The 19,879-nt window shown below is 35.8% G+C and overlaps 1 protein-coding gene across 8 annotated transcripts in view; it reads left to right on the forward strand.

The window, feature by feature from the left end:
- Positions 1–19,879, forward strand: part of WNK3 (WNK lysine deficient protein kinase 3) — a 168,558-nt gene that overhangs the window by 95,255 nt on the left and 53,424 nt on the right. For all 8 annotated transcript variants that reach the window (XM_077145630.1, XM_077145632.1, XM_077145631.1 and 5 more), the window contains 3 exons: positions 16,394–16,455; positions 17,393–17,540; positions 18,917–19,033. In XM_077145630.1, coding sequence (XP_077001745.1) covers positions 16,394–16,455; positions 17,393–17,540; positions 18,917–19,033 — 327 coding nt within the window. The remainder of the gene's footprint in view (positions 1–16,393; positions 16,456–17,392; positions 17,541–18,916; positions 19,034–19,879) is intronic.

Below are 19,879 nucleotides of genomic sequence, written 5' to 3' on the forward strand. Positions count from 1 at the left end.
AGTCTTTTGGTTTTTTTTAAAAAATGTTACTACCACCTGACTTCTCACCACCTCCACCACTGTCATACTGGTTTGTTCTATCTCTCACTGGAATAATTACAGTAGGCTCCCAGTTCTTGTTTCTGCCTTTGCTCCTAAGCTTTTTTCTCATTATTGGAACCAGAATCATGCCCTTAAATGCAATTCAGATCATATCTCAAGTCTACTCAAAACCTCCAGTTGTCTATCTCACTCATAGTGTAAAGCCACAGTACTGTACTTAGTGGCTTGTAAGACTCTACAGGATCTAGACTCCCCTGCTCAACACTCTGACCTCATAGAGATTTTCTCTGGCTCTTGAGTGATGATTAATTCCTTTCAAAGTTCTTCAGCTGTGAGGAGAGGAAGATATACGGAGCAACCAGTCCAATTTATGTGTCTTATTAGGCATAGGTATATTGTAGTTCTTCTGTACTGAGGTGTGATTTTTTTACCCCCATAATGAGTTCTCTCATGCTCTGAAATAATCAAATACATTAAAAACCACAATATCTAACATGTAAAATTCTTTCTTTCTGCATCCTTGCTGATTTGAGTTCACATGTAGGGACTCTGCCTCCCCAAGTGCCATATGTCACAACCAGTACCTTCCTTTTCATCTCAAATATGTACTCTCACTACTGACATTTTTTAAATTTAAATTTAAATTTTTAAAATATGAAAAAAAATTTAATTTTTAATTTTTAAAAATATGACAATAAAGAAACACAAACATTCCTAACATATAATCATTATATTCTACATATTTAATCAGTAATTCACAATATCCTCACATAGTTGCATATTCATCATCATGATCATTTCTTAGAACATTTGCCTCAATTCAGAAAAATAAATAAAAAGATAACAGAAAAAATTCATACATGCCATACCCCATACCCCTCCCTTTCATTGATCACTAGCATTTCAAACTAAATTTATTAAAATATTTTTTACTGTGAAATTTCACATATATGCACAATAGCAATAATTTCAGAGTACATTTTAGCAACTAGTTATTGAAAAGAATTCAAAGTTTAGTGTGGGTTACAGTTCCACAGTTTTCCTTCTAGCTGTTCCAAGACACTGAAGACTAAAAAGAAATATTAAAATGATTTAGTAGTCATACTCATTTGGTAAATACTAATTTCTGTATTATAGCTCCACCTTTTCCTTTGAGCCTTCTCCCAATCTTTAGGGATATTTGGGTTATGCTCATTCCAGCTTTTCCATGTTTAGAAGACTGTTGACAATATGAGATAGGTGGATGGAACTGCTTGATATTCTTGGAGAAACTGGCCCTTCTGGATTTCAGGACTTATCTTGTCTAGGAACCATCTGAAGGTTTTGGGTTTCTGAAAAGTATACTCAGTGTGTGAGACTATTACAGGATCTGAGATAGAGCCCTGAATGTTGTTTAGGGTTAATAAGAATGATATTTGTTGAGGTTTGGCAGACTGTGGCAATCAGCAATATCCAAGTGAAGCTTACATAAAAATAAGAGTCCAGAATAGCCTCTTGACTCTATTTGCACTCTCTTAGCCACTGATATATTATTTTGTTGCATTTCTTTCCCCCCTTTTGGCCACGAAGGCCATGTTGATCCCCTTAGTGCCAGGGTTAGGCTCAACCCCGCATGTTGTGTCCTGTGTAGGGGGGAGGGAATGATTTTACTTCCAGAGTTGGGCTTAGAGAAAAGCTGCCATTTTTTTAAATGTTTTTTTTTATTAATTAAAAAAAATTAACAAAACATTTAGAAATCATTCCATTCTACATGTACAATCAGTAATTCTTAATATCATCACATAGTTGCATATTCATCATTTCTTAGTATATTTGCATCAATTTAGAAAAAGAAATAAAAAGACAACAGAATAAGAATTAAAACGATAATAGAGAGAAAAAAAAAACCTATACCTCACATGCAGCTTCATTCAATGATTTAACATAATTGCATTACAATTAGGTAGTATTGTGATGTCCATTTCTGAGTTTTTATATCCAGTCCTGTTGCACAGTTTGTATCCCTTCAGCTCCAATTACCCCTTCTCTTTCTCTTTTTTTTTCTCTCTTTTTTTTTAATTAACGGAAAAAAAGAAATTAACCCAACATTTAGAATTCATACCATTCTACATATGCAATCAGTAATTCTTAACATCATCACATAGATGCATGATCATCGTTTCTTAGTACATTTGCATCAGTTTAGAAAAACTAGCAACACAACCGAAAAGATATAGAATGTTAATATAGAGAAAAAAATAAAAGTAATAATAGTAAAAACAAAACAAAACAAAACAAAAACCTATAGCTCAGATGCAGCTTCATTCAGTGTTTTAACATGATTACTTTACAATTAGGTATTATTGTGCTGTCCATTTTTGAGTTTTTGTATCTAGTCCTGTTGCACAGTCTGTATCCCTTCAGCTCCAGTTGCCCATTATCTTACCCTGTTTCTATCTCCTGCTGGACTCTGTTACCAATGACATATTCCACATTTATTCTCGAATGTCCGTTCACATCAGTGAGACCATATAGTATTTGTCCTTTTGTTTTTGGCTAGACTCACTCAGCATAATGTTCTCTAGGTCCATGCATGTTATTACATGCTTCATAAGTTTATCCTGTCTTAAAGCTGCATAATATTCCATCGTATGTATATACCACAGTTTGTTTAGCCACTCTTCTGTTGATGGAGATTTTGGCGGTTTCCATCTCTTTGCAATTGTAAATAACACTGCTATAAACATTGGTGTGCAAATGTCCGTTTGTGTCTTTGCCCTTAAGTCCTTTGAGTAGATTCCCAGCAATGGTATTGCTGGGTCGTATGGCAATTCTATATTCAACTTTTTGAGGAACCGCCAAACTGCCTTCCACAGTGGTTGCACCATTTGACATTCCCACCAACAGTGGATAAGTGTGCCTCTTTCTCCACATCCTCTCCAGCACTTGTCATTTTCTGTTTTGTTGATGATGGCCATTCTGCTGGGTGTGAGATGATATCTCATTGTGGTTTTGATATGCATTTCTCTAATGGCCAGGGACATTGAGCATCTCTTCATGTGCCTTTTGGCCATTTGTATTTCCTCTTCTGAGAGGTTTCTGTTCAAGTCTTTTTCCCATTTTGTAATTAGGTTGGCTGTCTTTTTGTTGTTGAGTTGAACAATCTCTTTATAAATTCTGGATATTAGACCTTTATCTGATATGTAATTTCCAAATATTGTCTCCCATTGTGTAGGCTGTCTTTCTACTTTCTTGATGAAGTTCTTTGATGCACAAAAGTGTTTAATTTTGAGGAGCTCCCATTTATTTATTTCTTTCTTCAGTGCTCTTGCTTTAGGTTTAAGGTCCATAAAACCACCTCCAATTGTAAGTTTCATAAGATATCTCCCTACATTTTGCTCTAACTGTTTTATGGTCTTAGACCTAATGTTTAGATCTTTGATCCATTTTGAGTTAACTTTTGTATACGGTGTGAGCCATGGGTCTTCTTTCATTCTTTTGCGTATGGATATCCAGTTCTCTAGGCACCATTTATTGAAGAGACTGTTCTGTCCCAGGTGAGTTGGCTTGACTGCCTTATTGAAGATCAAATGTCCATAGATGAGAGGGTCTATATCTGAGCACTCTATTCGATTCCATTGGTCGATATATCTATCTTTATGCCAATACCATGCTGTTTTGACCACTGTGGCTTCATAATATGCCTTAAGTCAGACAGCGCGAGACCTCCAGCTTCGTTTTTTTTCCTCAAGATGTTTTTAGCAATTCGGGGCACCCTGCCCTTCCAGATAAATTTGCTTATTGGTTTTTCTATTTCTGAAAAATAAGTTGTTGGGATTTTGATTGGTATTGCATTGAATCTGTAAATCAATTTAGGTAGGATTGACATCTTAACTATATTTCGTCTTCCAGTCCATGAACACGGTATGCCCTTCCATCTATTTAGGTCTTCTGTGATTTCTTTTAACAGTTTTTTGTAGTTTTCTTTATATATGTTTTTTGTCTCTTTAGTTAAATTTATTCCTAGGTATTTTATTCTTTTAGTTGCAATTGTAAATGGGATTCGTTTCTTGATTTCCCCCTCAGCTTGTTCATTACTAGTGTATAGAAATGCTACAGATTTTTGAATGTTGATCTTGTAACCTGCTACTTTGCTGTACTCATTTATTAGCTCTAGTAGTTTTGTTGTGGATTTTTCCGGGTTTTCGACATATAGTATCATATCATCTGCAAACAGTGAGAGTTTTACTTCTTACTTTCCAATTTTGATGCCTTGTATTTCTTTTTCTTGTCTAATTGCTCTGGCTAGAACCTCCAACACAATGTTGAATAATAGTGGTGATAGTGGGCATCCTTGTCTTGTTCCTGATCTTAGGGGGAAAGTTTTCAATTTTTCCCCATTGAGGATGATATTAGCTGTGGGTTTTTCATATATTCCCTCTATCATTTTAAGGAAGTTCCCTTGCATTACTATCTTTTGAAGTGTTTTCAACAGGAAAGAATGTTGAATCTTGTCAAATGCCTTCTCTGCATCAATTGAGATGATCATGTGATTTTTCTGCTTTGATTTGTTGATATGGTGTATTACATTAATTGATTTTCTTATGTTGAACCATCCTTGCATACCTGGAATGAATCCTACTTGGTCATGATGTATAATTCTTTTAATGTGTTGTCGGATACGATTTGCTAGAATTTTATTGAGGATTTTTGCATCTATATTCATTAGAGAGATTGGTCTGTAGTTTTCTTTTTTTGTAATATCTTTGCCTGGTTTTGGTATGAGGGTGATATTGGCTTCATAGAATGAATTAGGTAGCTTTCCCTCCGCTTTGATTTTTTTGAAGAGTTGGAGGAGAGTTGGTAATAATTCTTTCTGGAATGTTTGGTAGAATTCACATGTGAAGCCATCTGGTCCTGGACTTTTCTTTTTAGGAAGCTTTTGAATGACTAATTCAATTTCTTTACTTGTGATTGGTTTGTTGAGGTCATCTATTTCTTCTTGAGTCAAAGTTGGTTGTTCATGTCTTTCCAGGAACCCGTCCATTTCATCTAAATTGTTGTATTTATTAGCATAAAGTTGTTCATAGTATCCTGTTATTACCTCCTTTATTTCTGTGAGGTCAGTGGTTATGTCTCCTCTTCCATTTCTGATCTTATTTATTTGCATCCTCTCTCTTCTTCTTTCTGTCAATCTTGATAAGGGCCCATCAATCTTATTGATTTTCTCATAGAACCAACTTCTGGTCTTATTGATTTTCTGTATTGTTTTCATGTTTTCAATTTCATTTATTTCTGCTCTGATCTTTGTTATTTCTTTCCTTTTGCTTGCTTTGGGGTTAGTTTGCTGTTCTTTCTCCAGTTCTTCCAAGTGAACAGTTAATTCCTACATTTTTGCCTTTTCTTCTTTTCTGATATAGGCATTTAGGGCAATAAATTTCCCTCTTAGCACTGCCTTTGCTGCATCCCATAAGTTTTGATATGTTGTGTTTTCTTTTTCATTCGCCTTGAGGTATTTACTAATTTCTCTTGCAATTTCTCCTTTGACCCACTCGTTGTTTAAGAGTGTGTTGTTGAGCCTCCATGTATTTGTGAATTTTCTGGCACTCTGCCTATTATTGATTTCCAACTTCATTCCTTTATGATCCGAGAAAGTGTTGTGTATGATTTCAATCTTTTTAAATTTGTTAAGACTTGCTTTGTGACCCTACATATGGTCTATCTTTGAGAATGATCCATGAGCACCTGAGAAAAAGGTGTATCCTGCTGTTGTGGGATGTAATGTCCTATAAATGTCTGTTAAGTCTAGCTCATTTATAGTAATATTCAGATTCTCTATTTCTTTATTGATCCTCTGTCTTGATGTTCTGTCCATTGATGAGAGTGGATAATTGAAGTCTCCAACTATTATGGTATTTGTGTCTATTTCCCTTTTCAGTGTTTGCAGTATTCCTCACGTATTTTGGGGCATTCTGGTTCGGTGCGTAAATATTTATGATTGTTATGTCTTCTTGTTTAATTGTTCCTTTTATTAGTAGATAGTGTCCTTCTTTGTCTCTTTTAACTGTTTTACATTTGAAGTCTAACTTGTTGGATATTAGTATAGCCACTCCTGCTATTTTCTGGTTGTTATTTGCATGAAATATCTTTTCCCAACCTTTCACTTTCAACTTATGTTTATCTTTGGGTCTAATATGTGTTTCCTGTAGACAGCATATAGAAGGATCCTGTTTTTAATCCATTCTGCCAATCTATGTCTTTTGATTGGGGAATTCAGTCCATTAACATTAAGTGTTATTACTGTTTGGATAATATTCTCCTCTACCATTTTGCCTTTTGTATTACATATATCATATCTGGCTTTCCTTCTTTCTACACTCTTCTCCATACCTCTCTCTTCTGTCTTTTCGTTTCTGACTCTAGTGCTCCCTTTAGTATTTCTTGCAGAGCTGGTCTCTTGGTCACAAATTCTCCAGTGACTTTTTGTCTGAGAATGTTTTAATTTCTCCCTCATTTTTGAAGGACAATTTGGCTGGATATAGGAGTCTTGGTTGGCAGTTTTTCTCTTTTAGTAATTTAAATATATCATCCCACTGTCTTCTAGCCTCCATGGTTTCTGCTGAGAAATCTACACATAGTCTTATTGGGTTTCCCTTGTATGTGATGGATTGTTTTTCTCTTGCTGCTTTCAAGATCCTCTCTTTCTCTTTGACCTCTGACATTCTAACTAGTAAGTGTCTTGGAGAACGCCTATTTGGGTCTAATCTCTTTGGGGTGCGCTGCACTTCTTGGATCTGTAATGTTAGGTCTTTCATAAGACTTGGGAAATTTTCAGTGATAATTTCTTCCATTAGTTTTTCTCCTCCTTTTCCTTTCTCTTCTCCTTCTGGGACACCCACAACACGTATATTTGTGCGCTTCATATTGTCCTTGAGTTCCCTGATACCCTGTTCAAATTTTTCCATTCTTTTCCCGATAGTTTCTGTTTCTTTTTGGAATTCAGATGTTCCATCCTCCAAATCACTAATTCTATCTTCTGTCTCTTTGAATCTATCATTGTAGGTATCCATTGTTTTTTCCATCTTTTCTACTTTGTCCTTCACTTCCATAAGTTCTGCGATTTGTTTTTTCAGTTTTTCTATTTCTTCTTTATGTTCAGCCCATGTCTTCTTCATGTCCTCCCTCAATTTATCGATTTCGTTTTTGAAGAGGTTTTCCATTTCTGTTCGTATATTCAGCATTAGTTGTCTCAGCTCCTGTATCTCATTTGAAGTATTGGTTTGTTCCTTTGACTTGGCCATATTTTCAATTTTTTGAGCGTGATCCATTATCTTCTGCTGGCGTCTGCGCATTTAGACAGATTTCCCTGGGTGTTGGATCCAAAAGTTTGGAAGATTTTTCTGTGAAATCTCTGGGTTCTGTTTTTCTTATCCTGCCCAGTAGGTGGCACTCGTGGCACACGTTTGTCTGCGGGTCCCACCAGTAAAAGGTGCTGTGGGTCCTTTAACTTTGGAAAACTCTCGCCGTCCGGGAGGTTCGCTAGCCGAAGTGGCTTGGAAGAGTGCCAGCTGGCCCGGGGTCCGAACGCGGGGAGGGTCACTGGCCGCCGCAGCCCGGAAACGCGCCCGTCTGAATTTCCTAGTTGGCCCGGGGACCAAGTGTGGCGGGAGGGCGCCAGCCGCAGTGGCCCGCCCGGGAGAGAGCACCGTTCCCAGGGAGTCACGGGTTTGGTAGGGGCCCCCCCCCGTCACCGTTCTCCGCGGCCTGGGGATTTCCGATCCAATTCTCTCAGTTGGTCCGGGGGGCCTCGCGTGTTGTGGGCGCCAGCCACCGCGGTTTGAGGGGACCGCCTGTCCAATTCTCCCAGCCGGCCCGGGAAGGGGGAGGGGAGTGACTCTGGCCGCTTGCTGCCCCGCCCGGTGAAGCCCGCGCCCCTTGGCGATCTCACCAGAGCGGGTTCTCTCAGCCAGCCAGCCGTTCCAGGATGGGGTACGCTGTCTTTTTTATCTCTGTCGTGGCTTTGGGAGCTGTTCTGTATCGTTTCTACTCCCCTAGTAGCTGTCCTGGAGGAGAAACTAAGATCCGCGCGTCTTACTAAGCCACCATCTTCTCCAAAAGCTGCCATTTTTAAAAAACATTGCTTGTTAGTCACTCTAGAGAGTTGGAGAAAACTTGGAGATTTGAGACAAGATCAATGGCTGATCAGTTTGCTCGTTGGAACGGACCCTTATTCCCTCAACAGGTGTCAGATAATAAGGGAGAAGTATGAAGTATATGTTTCCTTTCAGACAGGTTCTCTTTCTTGAGGTGTTACCTGAGTAGACCCTGGAGTGAAGTACAGGTAGATTTTTTTCCCTCAGTCTAGTTGTGTCTGCTTTATGATTAATGAAACTTTCCTGGTTTTTATCATTCCCCTCCCCTCCATTCACCTCTCCTGTCTTGTATTTTTTCCTTCTTTATTTCCTCCCTTCCTTCCCTCCCTTTCTACTTTGGAGGTTATAATGTGCAACCAGGGAGAAGAACCACTAGTTGGTGTTGGAGTACGTAAAAAGAAAGTTAGGCAAGTAATAGAGAGTATTTTAAATGTGGTGTGGATAAGGAGTCTTTGTTCTTCAATACTCTTTGGAACAATTTTTTCTTTCATTCACTTATTCACTCACTCAATTTTGTTTCCATCATTTATACCCTCAGTTTGCTCATTGGTAAAGTGAAGATAATACCCACTGCTTAATGTCATTGTACGGGTTGAATTTATTTTTAAAAAATTGTAGATAAAACGCTTAGCACAGTCCCTGGAACTTAATAAATGCTCAATGAATTGTAGTAGTTACTACTGCTATTAATAAAAATAATAGTAAAAATAAGAACATTATAATAATGACATTTATTGAACATTTATTCCTATTCCATTTATTGAACAGCTATTCCCATTAGGCATTGAGAATTTTGAAATGAATGTTAAAGATATTGTCTTAAAGAAAGATCTGGAAATGAGTTTGAGACATTGTTTTAGTGCCAAGATAGAAAACAGGGAATGGTATGGCTCAGGGAAACTCAGGCCTAGTTTTGTATTTCACTTTGGCCTTCATCACATTCTGCAAGAAGTATCTAGAGGTGGTTTAATTTCATTCGACTTTGCTAGTAAGTTCCTTTCCATCTAGGTATCAAGGTCTCATAGGTGAAGGAATTGGTACCTGTGCTGGTTTGAAAGGATGTATGTCCCCTAGAAAAGCCATGTTTTAATCTAAATCCCATTTCATAAAGGCAGAATAATCCCTATTCAATACTATATGTTTGAAACAGTAATCAGAGCATCTCCCTGGAGATGTGATTTAATCAAGAGTGGTTGTTAAACTGGATTAGGTGACAACATGTCTCTACCCATTTGGGTGGGTCTTGATAAGTTTCTTGAGTCCTATAAAAGAGGAAACATTTTGGAGAATGGAAGGAGATTCTGAGAGAGCAGAGCAGAATGACATAACCATGAGAAGCAGAGTCTACCAGCCAGCGAGCGACCTTTTGAGATGAAGAAGGAAAATGCCTCCCGGGGAGCTTCATGAAACAGGAAGCCAGGAGAAGAAGCTAGCAGATGATGCTGTGTCAGCCATGTGCCCTTCCAGATGAGAGAGGAACTCTGACCGTGTTTGCCATGTGCCTTTCCAGATGAGAGAGAATCTCTGTGTTCACTATGTGCCCTTCCACTTGAGAGAGAAACCCTGAACTTCATTGGCCTTCTTAAACCAAGGTATCTTTCCCTGGATGCCTTCAATTGGACATTTCTATAGACTTGTTTTAATTGGAACATTTTCTCGTCCTTACAACTGTAAACTAGCAACTGATTAAATTCCCCTTTTTAAAAGCCATTCCATTTCTGGTATATTGCATTCCAGCAGCTAGCAAACTAGAACAGTACCTGTCTTTCATTTGGATTTGAAGTGGGAAAAGATGAGCACAATTTGCCACTTCCTTGCACCCCTCTGCTCTCCTAACCTAGTCAACCTATACTAATAGTTTTTCCTGGATAAATTAGTCTAGCTTCTAATTATAGATTAATTAGCTCTTTAATGTAATTGCTATTTAAACATTTAGACTGTATGTTTTAGCAAGTAGATTTTTTGCACACATAAGATTCAACAGAATGCATCCAACCTAACAAACATTTGTATTCAAGAAACTTTAAAGGAATTATGTTGTGTTCCAGGAAGATGGAGTAGTAATATGGTCACTTGATGCATAAATCTATATCAAGAATCTGGAATTATATTTTATAACCACTTGTAATTACTAATTCTGCTCTGTGTTGGTCCTCTGAATCATGGCTCAGTATTGTTTCATCTGCCTTTTTATCGGATAACTTCTAATTAAGGCATAATATTTCTAAGAATTTCAAAACTAATATTTACAAATAAGTGCTAGGGCATTTTTACACGTCTTTGAAATTTAATTAAATGTTTAATTTTTCCTTTTGTATAAAACTACTATAATGTTGTAAATTGAAATAATGGGAACCTACCCTGAGATTACCAAATTTGAGGGTAAGTTTGTTTGCACAAAAATGAATTAATTTGCTCTCATCACCAAAACGTCATGAATATAGGTAAGCTTGTTTAAAACAGATGGAAGAACATCTGTTCTTCCAGACCATTTTGTCTGCACATACACACACATGATTTTAATGTAATTATGCTGTATGTACTCTTTTATATAACCTTTTTTCACTTACAACTTTATCTTGTATATTTTAGCACAATTTTAGAGGCCTGCGTCCTTTGTTAATTAATTCATTTCTATCAGACAAATGTCTGATTTTTTTCTATTTACTATAAGTACCCATCTTATGTGGAGTGTTCTTGTACCTAAATCTTTGTATACATTCTCAATTATTTCCTTAGAATAAACTTCTAGAAATGGCATTGCTAGGTATTTTTTAGGCTTTCTATTTATTGCCAAATTGCCCTACAGCAAAATCTGGCCAATTTACAGTCTTATCATTGGTTTATGAAAGTAGCCATTTTCCTTTATGCTTTGGATTTGGTATCCTTTGAAAGTTTTAATTATAAAACATATATAGTAACATTTCAAAAAATAGGAAAATGGGGAAAATCACTCGAATGCTATCTCCCTAACTTGGCAATGATTATAATATTTGTTGTAATAGTTCAGATTTTTTTCTTATATTGTTTCATATGGTTGTTTAGGTATACATACATTTTGAATTTTTATACTGATAACATATGTATGACATAAAATTTGCTATTTGAACCATTTCTAAGCATGCAATTCAGTGGCATTAAACACATCTACATGTATGTTATGCTACTATGCTACTATCAACATCATCCATTAACAAAAATGTTTTATCACCCAAAACAAAAACTCTGTACTCATTTAGAAACTACCCCTTCTTCTTCCAGACCCCTGATATTGTCTAACCTACTTCCTGTCTCTTACAAATTTGTTTATTCTACATATTTCATGTAAGTGTAATTATATAATATATGTGAGTTTATGTTTTACTTATTTCAGTTGCATGAATGATTCCTCAATGTAGAACCATGCATCAGGAATCCATTCCTTTTTATGGCTGACTAATATTCCATTGTGTGTATATACCATATTTTGTTTATCCATTCATCTGTCAATGGACACTTGAGTTGTTTCCATCTTTTGGTTATTGTGAATAATACTCAAGGAACATCAGTGTACAGATATCTGTTTGAGTTACTGCTTTCCATTCTTTTTCTTTTACCAAGATAACCAACTTTTATTAGTTTTTTTTTTTATGGGTCCCATTTTTAAAAAAATTTTTTATTAATTAAAAAAATTACAAGAAACACACATTCCCAACACATGCACTCAACACAATATCATCACATAGTTGCATATTCATCATCATGATCATTTCCCAGAACATTAGCATCAATTCAGAAAAAGAAATAAAAAGACAACAGAAAAATATAACAAACTAAAAAAAAAAAAATTTTACAGGCTATACCCCTTACTGATCCCTTTCATTGATCACTAGCATTTCAAACTAAATGTATTTTAACATTTGTTCCCCCTATTTATTTTTATTCCATATGTTCCTCTCATCTGTTGACAAGGTAGATAAAAGGAGCATCAGACACAAGGTTTTCACAATCACACAGTTACATTGTGAAAGCTATATCATTATACAATCATCATCAAGAAACATGGCTACTGGAATACAGCTCTACATTTTCAGGCAGTTCCCTCCAGCCTCTCCATTACATCTTGGATAACAAGGTGATATCTACTTAATGCATAAGAATAACCTCCAGGATAACTCTCGACTCTGTTTGGAATCTCTCAGCCATTGACACTTTGTCTCATTTCACTCTTCCCCCTTTTGGTCGAGAAGGTTTTCTCAATCCTTTGATGCTGGGTCTCAGCTCATTCTAGAGTTTTTCTCAATCCCTTGATGCTGAATCTCAGCTCATTCTGGGATTTCTGTCCCATGCTGCCAGGAAGGTCCACACCCCTGGGAGTCATGTCCCACGTAGACAGGGGGAGGGTGGTGAATCTGCTTGCTGTGTTGGCTGGAGAGAGAGGCCACACCTGAGCAACAAAAGAGGTTCTCTTGGGGGTAACTCCTAGGCTTAATTTTAAGTAGGCTTGACCTATCCCCTGAGGGGTTAAGTTTCATATGAACAAACCCCAAGACTGGCGGCTCAGCCTATAGCTTTGGTTGTCCACACTGCTTGTGAGAATATCAAGAATTCAACTTGGGGAAGTTGAGTTTTCCCCTGTTCTCACCATTCCCCTAAGGGGACTTTGCAAATACTTTCCCACTCACTGATCAAATCACTCTGGGATTCATCAGGGCATAACCTGGACAAACCAACAAAATCTCATGTCCTATACAAAGTTCCATGTACTTAAGGTGTTCAATCAACTATCTACATAAGTTATATTAGGAGATGCACTAGTCAAAGTATAGATTTGTACCAAATAAACATTTTTTGCTTTAGTCTCACACATTAGTTGAAATTTTAAAATATTAAGTACCATCTATTTTCAGCACCCTGCAGTAATAACATTCTTTTGTTCTTCCTCATGCAAAAACATTTTTTAAATTTGTACATTTAGTCACTATCATTATATACTCTAGGCATTCCTAGATTACACCATCTCAATCTTTATTGTCTATCTTTCTTTGTGATTTCATTTATGCCCCAGCCCTCCTCCCTCTATCATTCTCATATGCAGTTTCATTCAGTGTTTTAACATAATTGTATTGCAGTTAGGTAAAACTGTGCTGTCCATTTCTGAGTTTTTATATTCAGTCCTGTTGCACAATCTGTATCCCTTCAGCTCAAATTACCCAATTACCTGGTAAAGTCCTTTCCTTTCCCCTCTGTGAAGTGGCCTGTGGGGGAGGGGCTCTGGCCGCCACAGCTTTGGGAACTCACGGTTCTGGGGGGTGCTCGCAGCCGGTCCAGCTGGTCCAGACTGGGGTACGCTGTGTGTCTGGTGACTATCGTGGCTCCGGGAGCTGTTCTGTACTGTTTCTGGTTATTTAGTAGTTGTTCTGGAGGACGAACTAAAATGTGCACGTTGTTAAGCCGCCATCTTGACCCGGAAGTCCCTGCTTTCCATTCTTTTAGGGTATATACCTAGAAGTTGATACACGCTTATGTTTCCCTTTTCACATTCATTATTAAGTATTTTTCCCTGTCTTTATTTGGCCTTCCCAATTTCAGTTTTTAATGGCCCCTTGACAGTGCAATAAGTATTCATATTTACCTTGTCTTCTGTTCCTAGATAACTTACTTTTAGCTTTTATTATATTTATTTATATATAGTTATATATATTATTTATTATATATAATACTACAATGTACACGTAGAAATAACTACCATTTGTTGAACATTTACTGTGAAACAAGCATTATGTTTTTTCCCTTTATTTGGATCATTTCCTTAGGATTGATGTCCAGAATTGGTAATATTAGATCATGAACACTTTTGTGGCACAGCCTTTCTTCCTTTGCCACCTTTCCTTTCCTATTTATTTCTGCCTTGAAAGATTTACTGGCAGCCTAATATGTACTGAGACACTGAGAATGCAAAGATAACTCAGTCCTTGGAGTCAGATATTAAGCACATATGCAAAGAGGGACATGATAAAATGCAGTATTGGAGAATGGATCTATTTCTCTACAGTGCACATTGTGTTGTGTGTATTGAATACACACTTTGAAGTATAGAAGAGCTATGTGCAGAAATGCTAAATATTTAAATATAGGAACAAGGATGAATAACCACAATTCAATTACCAACTTCAAGGAATTTAACATGGATGTAACATTATTATCTAATCTACTGTCCATATTAAAATTTCATCCATTGTCAAAATAATGTCGTTTATGGAAATTTTCCCCCTTGATCCAGGATCTAATTGAAGATCATGTATTTACTTTAGCTGTCCTGTCTCCTTCATCTCCTTTAATCTGCTACATTTCCTCAGCCTTTCTTTGTATTTCTTGACATTGATTTTTTTTTTTTTTTGCATGGACGGTCTCTGCGAATCGGACCTAGGTAGAATTCTGTACTGATTCACCATTGCACCACCTGACATTGATATTTTTGAAGAATAAAGGCTAGTTATTTTGTAGAATGCCGTTCCTTTTGAGTCTATCTAAAGTTTCCTCTAGTTTAGATTCAGGTTATGCATTTTGGGCCAGAATACTATGTAAGTGATGTTGGATTCTTACTAGTGCATTGTATTAGGAGGCATGCGTATGCTGTCAATTTGTCGTAGTTTACTTGTTAAGGTGGTGCCCGCCAAATTCCTCCTCTGTGAAGTTACCATTTTTTCTTTTGTAATTTTTAAGTAATGTGCGAGGAGATACTTTGAAATTTAGTAAATGTTCTGGTACTCATCCAGCTTTCACCCATTGGTTTTAGTATCCATTGATGATTTTCTAACTCTATCATTCTGTTTTATATTTATTAGTTGGCTTTGTAGTGTAGCTAAGAACTTTTCCTTCCCTATTTATTTATTTATATCAGTATGAATTCAAGGATTCTTATCTTATTTGATAGATTATATTTTGTTACTATTGATATTTTGATACCCAAATTGTCCCAGATTTGGGGGCCACTTCAAGCTGGCTCCTTTGTGCTTTTGATATGTCCCTATCAAGTTTTGAGCGCTTTTTAACTTTCTGGAATGGCAAGATATTCTAGGCTCATCTTGTCCTTTAACTACACCAGTACTGGAATCAGCCATTTCTACAAGGAATCTCCATCACTTTTAGTGGGGAGCTGTATTTAGAAACCAAGATATGATCTAAGATATATGTTTTCTAAAGTGTTTTCACTGGCCATTTTGCTGGTCTGTTTCTGGAACTCACTATAATAGGGGCCTCTTGTATGTAGGGGTTCTGTCCACATATTTGCTCGATGGGCAAAATTGAGGAGGAGTTGAAATAGTCCAGGGAAGTGGAGGGACATAGAAGAGACATAGCATTTACAAGAACCAAGTTGTTCAGAGGAGCTACAATTCAGGGTGGCTTTAAGCAGAGATGAGGCTAGAGAATCAGGCAGAGACCAGTTCATTGAGGACATTAGTTGCCATCCTAAGGAGTTTAACCTTATAGGAAATTAGAAGGCACCATAGAACGTTTAAACTGGGTAGGGAAATGATACATTTTGGTACATTTGCATTTTAAAATCACTCTGTGCTGTCACCGGTGGCATTGCATATAATGGATTAGATAAATGCTTAAAATTATTTTCCAAGACAGTTGGTATAGGTGTTCTTAGCAGGCTTAAACTTTTCTCCTAGAAGATAGTGTTCCAGCTCCTAGATACTAGTGCCTCAATGAAAGAGTTGGCAATATTTAGTGAAAAGAAATGAGAGAGAGACCACACAATACAATAAAACTTGAGTTCATTGATTTAATCTTATGGAATGTCAGCAATTCTTAAGTTAGTAGTTTTACATGTAGGACTGGAAGTAGAATAGTAGTGTTCTCCATTGAAAAATAACACAAACTAGAATTGCTGATTATATATGTAGAACGCAATGTTCAAAAGTTACGAATGTTTGTGTTTGTTTGGTGTTTTTTGGTATTTAAAAAAACTAATTGAAAAAAAGAAAAATAACACAAACTAAAGCATGGAAGACAGTGCTATATTTAATTTTTTTTGTCTTTGGTGGTAACATCAATAATAGGATTCATATAGACATACAGACACTCAGTAATATAGACATGCTACCTGGTTTGCATGGTAGCCCAAACATGAAATATAACAATCATGTTTTCTAAAATAGTAGCAAATTTTATCTTTAACATGCATTTTGCAGTTGTTATAATGAGTTTTATTTCTTTACTATTTATAGCCCATGTCTCAGACAGTTGGAGTTGAACAAGCAGCTCTTCTAAAACCAGGTTTAGTTCGAAGGTAAGTATCTATAAATTAATATCATTAGAATAATGAGTATATGTTGAAGTATGTGCATTCATTTGGTGCTTATGCATCTTGACTACAGAAGCTTCTCTGTTCTTATATTTGTATGTATGTTTACAAAAATGGTATTTGCTTTTTTTATGCCAGTAGGGATGATGTGGATTGTGAGATTATTGACAATTTTCTAGTTCACTTTATATTATTTTGTTCTTAGAAAAGTTTATAAGGGTTAAAAAATGAAGTGAGAAATAATGTAATTTAGACTAATATTCCACTTAGTCTAATGAAATAAATCAGAACTAGATACATAATTGTATTATTTTTTGGTAGGTTGTAAACTACTATTTATGTTGTTCAGTCTGTGTAATTTCTATCGTTTAATCTTCAAGTTCCCTGCTTTCTTTACTCTGTCTTACTCATTCTGCTATTTTACCCATTCAGTGATCTTTTTATTTGGTGTTTTTTTTGGGGGGATGCATGGTCCATGTATTGAACCTGGGGCTCCAGCATGAAAGGCTATTTGTTATTTTATTTTTCAGTTCTATAATTTCCATTTGGTTCTTTTTCATATCTTCTTTTTCTTTTATGAGATTTTCAATTTTTCATTTGTTTCAAAAGTATATGTAATTGTTCATTGAAGCATTTTGATGAGTTTAAAGTAGTTGCTTTAAAATCCTTGTCAGCTAATTCTAATATCTGATTCATCTTGGTGTTGGCAACTATTGATTGTATTTTCTCATTCAAGTTGTGATTTTCTTGGGTTTCTTTTTGTTTTTTTTTTTGTACGATAATTTTTAATTATCTCCTGAACATTTGGGATGTTAACATCAAGATTGTTAACTCTGACTTGGGTTAAATATTGGGCTTTGAGCACAGGAATATTTTTAGCTCTGAGAAATTTAACAGGAGTTACTTTTTAAAAAATTACTAGCTTGAATCATGAGGCAGCAGCTGCAAAGGAAAATACCAATAGCATCGATAACCCATGTGGAAATGGCAAACAGGATCGGATCAAACAGAGACGTGCTTCTTGTCCTCGACCAGAGAAGGGGACCAAATTTCAGCTTACTGTACTGCAGGTCAGTGTGTAAATTTTGTTTGGTTTAGAGTGCATCTAGAGATTTGGGTGGCCAGGGAGGGGAGATATTACTGAGGAAGTAGGTAAAGAATATTGTGAAAACCTCTCCAAAGTAAGTTTTTGTCTATTAAAAATTTTTTATGATGAATATTGTGTTGTTAAGTTTGGGAAATATAGGGGAACTATAACAAAGCAAGTAAAAGTCACTTGATCCCACCATTCAGAGATAGCTCTTATTAATGCTTTAGTTTATTTTTATATTTTCCTTTATGTATGTGTAGCATTTTACATTATTAAGTTTGTAACACTACTACAAATAACAGTAGTAGTGAAAATTCTTTAGTTCTAGGCACTCTAAATGTTATACATTCATTTTATCATTTGATCTTTCAGTAATCTTGTATAGGAGGTCATAGTATACTTATCTTTACAAATGAAGGTAATATAAATCAAAAAGGTAAAGTAATTTAAGGTCATTCAACTAAAAAGTGATAGAGCCAGAGCCGATCAGACTTTAAAGTCCATATCGCTAACCAGTATGGTGCATTCAGATGTATGTTTAACTTATATACAATTTTATATCCTGCCTATTAAAAAACTTTATATCATGTATAAAGTAATTTTTCAGTAACTTGATAATTGGCTGTATTAGCCAGTCCCATGCACAGAGGTATTATTATTTAGCCATTTCTTCTGTTGTTCCTCATTTAGGTTCATTTTGTCTGTCTTTGTCAGTTTGTCTTTTTTTCTTTCTTTTTCTGTCTCTTTCTCTCTTTATGTATGTCTCTCTCTGCAGCAAACATTCTTGAACATAAAGCTTTGTATATATCCCAAATTATTTCTTTATAATAGATTCCTAGAAGTGGAATTAGTGGGTCAAAGCGTATGAAAAATTTTGAAGTTTTTAAAATCCATGTTGCTAGATTGCTGGCCACAAAGTTTGAATTTGTTTACATTTCTGTTAACAGTGTACCTTCTTTTGCTAAAGAGTCAATTTGTAAAAAAAATAAAAATAATAAAACAGTCAATTTGTGGGATTAAGCGAATTTTGGAAAGGAATGACTGAATTTAGATCTTTGCATTGCAGCTAGCTGCAGTGACTACTGTCATTTTTTTTAAATTGTGTTTAGTTTTCTTTCATATTAACATAGGACCATATACCTGACTTATTTTTTGCTGAATAATTTGAGCCTGTTAGATTTGTCATAGCTGTTTAGGCAGTATTTAACAAATGGAAAAACAGAGTCCTTTTGGATTCGGAACCATTTAAACCATTTCTCCTATATATTGTATGGGAACTCATTTAGACGTTCCCTGCACAATTTGCAAAGGGAAAACAATGACTAATTCCTGAACTTGTGAAATGTTTGTGCTTAGGTGTCAACCTCTGGAGACAACATGGTTGAGTGTCAGCTGGAGACACACAACAACAAGATGGTCACCTTCAAGTTTGATGTTGATGGTGATGCTCCAGAGGATATTGCAGACTATATGGTAAGTACAATAAAATCTAACTGCTTTCCCTTCAGCATTCTGTACCTCATTTTTCCTCTTTCCCCATTTAATCAGAGCCATTTTTAAGGGTATTATGGATTTTTTAATTTTACAGAGCGAATTTAGTTATAATTTAGAGTAAGTTGCTGTGTCTCCTCTGGTTTCAGTATATATATATGGAAAATATGAGGGGGTTTTATTCAGAGATAATCTAGGTCGGTGGATTTTATCTCTTGCTGCATGTTGGAGTCACATGAAGAGCTTTTGGAAAATGATTCAATTGCTTGGGTCCCTAATTAAATCAATCTCTTGGAGGTTTGTGAATCTCCCCAGGTGGTTCTAATGTAGCATATCACATATAAGTGCTGAAGTTATGTTCATTATTTCATTTAGTTTTCATATTTTCTTTGAATTGTTAGGCTTAAATTAGTATTTTTCCTTTTTTTTAAATGAGAACGGGTTACAGTGGCAGGAATAGTGTATTATGCTTTTATTTCTACCAGTTTTCTTTGTATATGTATTCTTTGCTAACCAGAATTAAATATTTAAAAGTTAATCATTATGTATGTTCTGTCCCTTGTTTAACATAGCATTTTCTGAACTGTTTCTCCTTAACATGTTTAAGCTGAATTAAAGGTCCATTATTTATCACCTTTGGAGATGTTTCATTTTGTGATTAGTAATTTAAAAGCTAACTTTACAAACTGTGGCATATCCATAAAAGGAAATGGAGTTCTGGTACATATGACATCATGGATAAACCTTGAAGACATTTTGTTGAGTGAAATAAGCCAGACATAAAAGGGCAAACATTGTATGATCTCACTAATATGAAATACTAGTTGA

Source organism: Tamandua tetradactyla, chromosome X (assembly GCF_023851605.1).
Source record: "Tamandua tetradactyla isolate mTamTet1 chromosome X, mTamTet1.pri, whole genome shotgun sequence".
NCBI classification, from domain to species: Eukaryota; Metazoa; Chordata; class Mammalia; order Pilosa; family Myrmecophagidae; genus Tamandua; species Tamandua tetradactyla.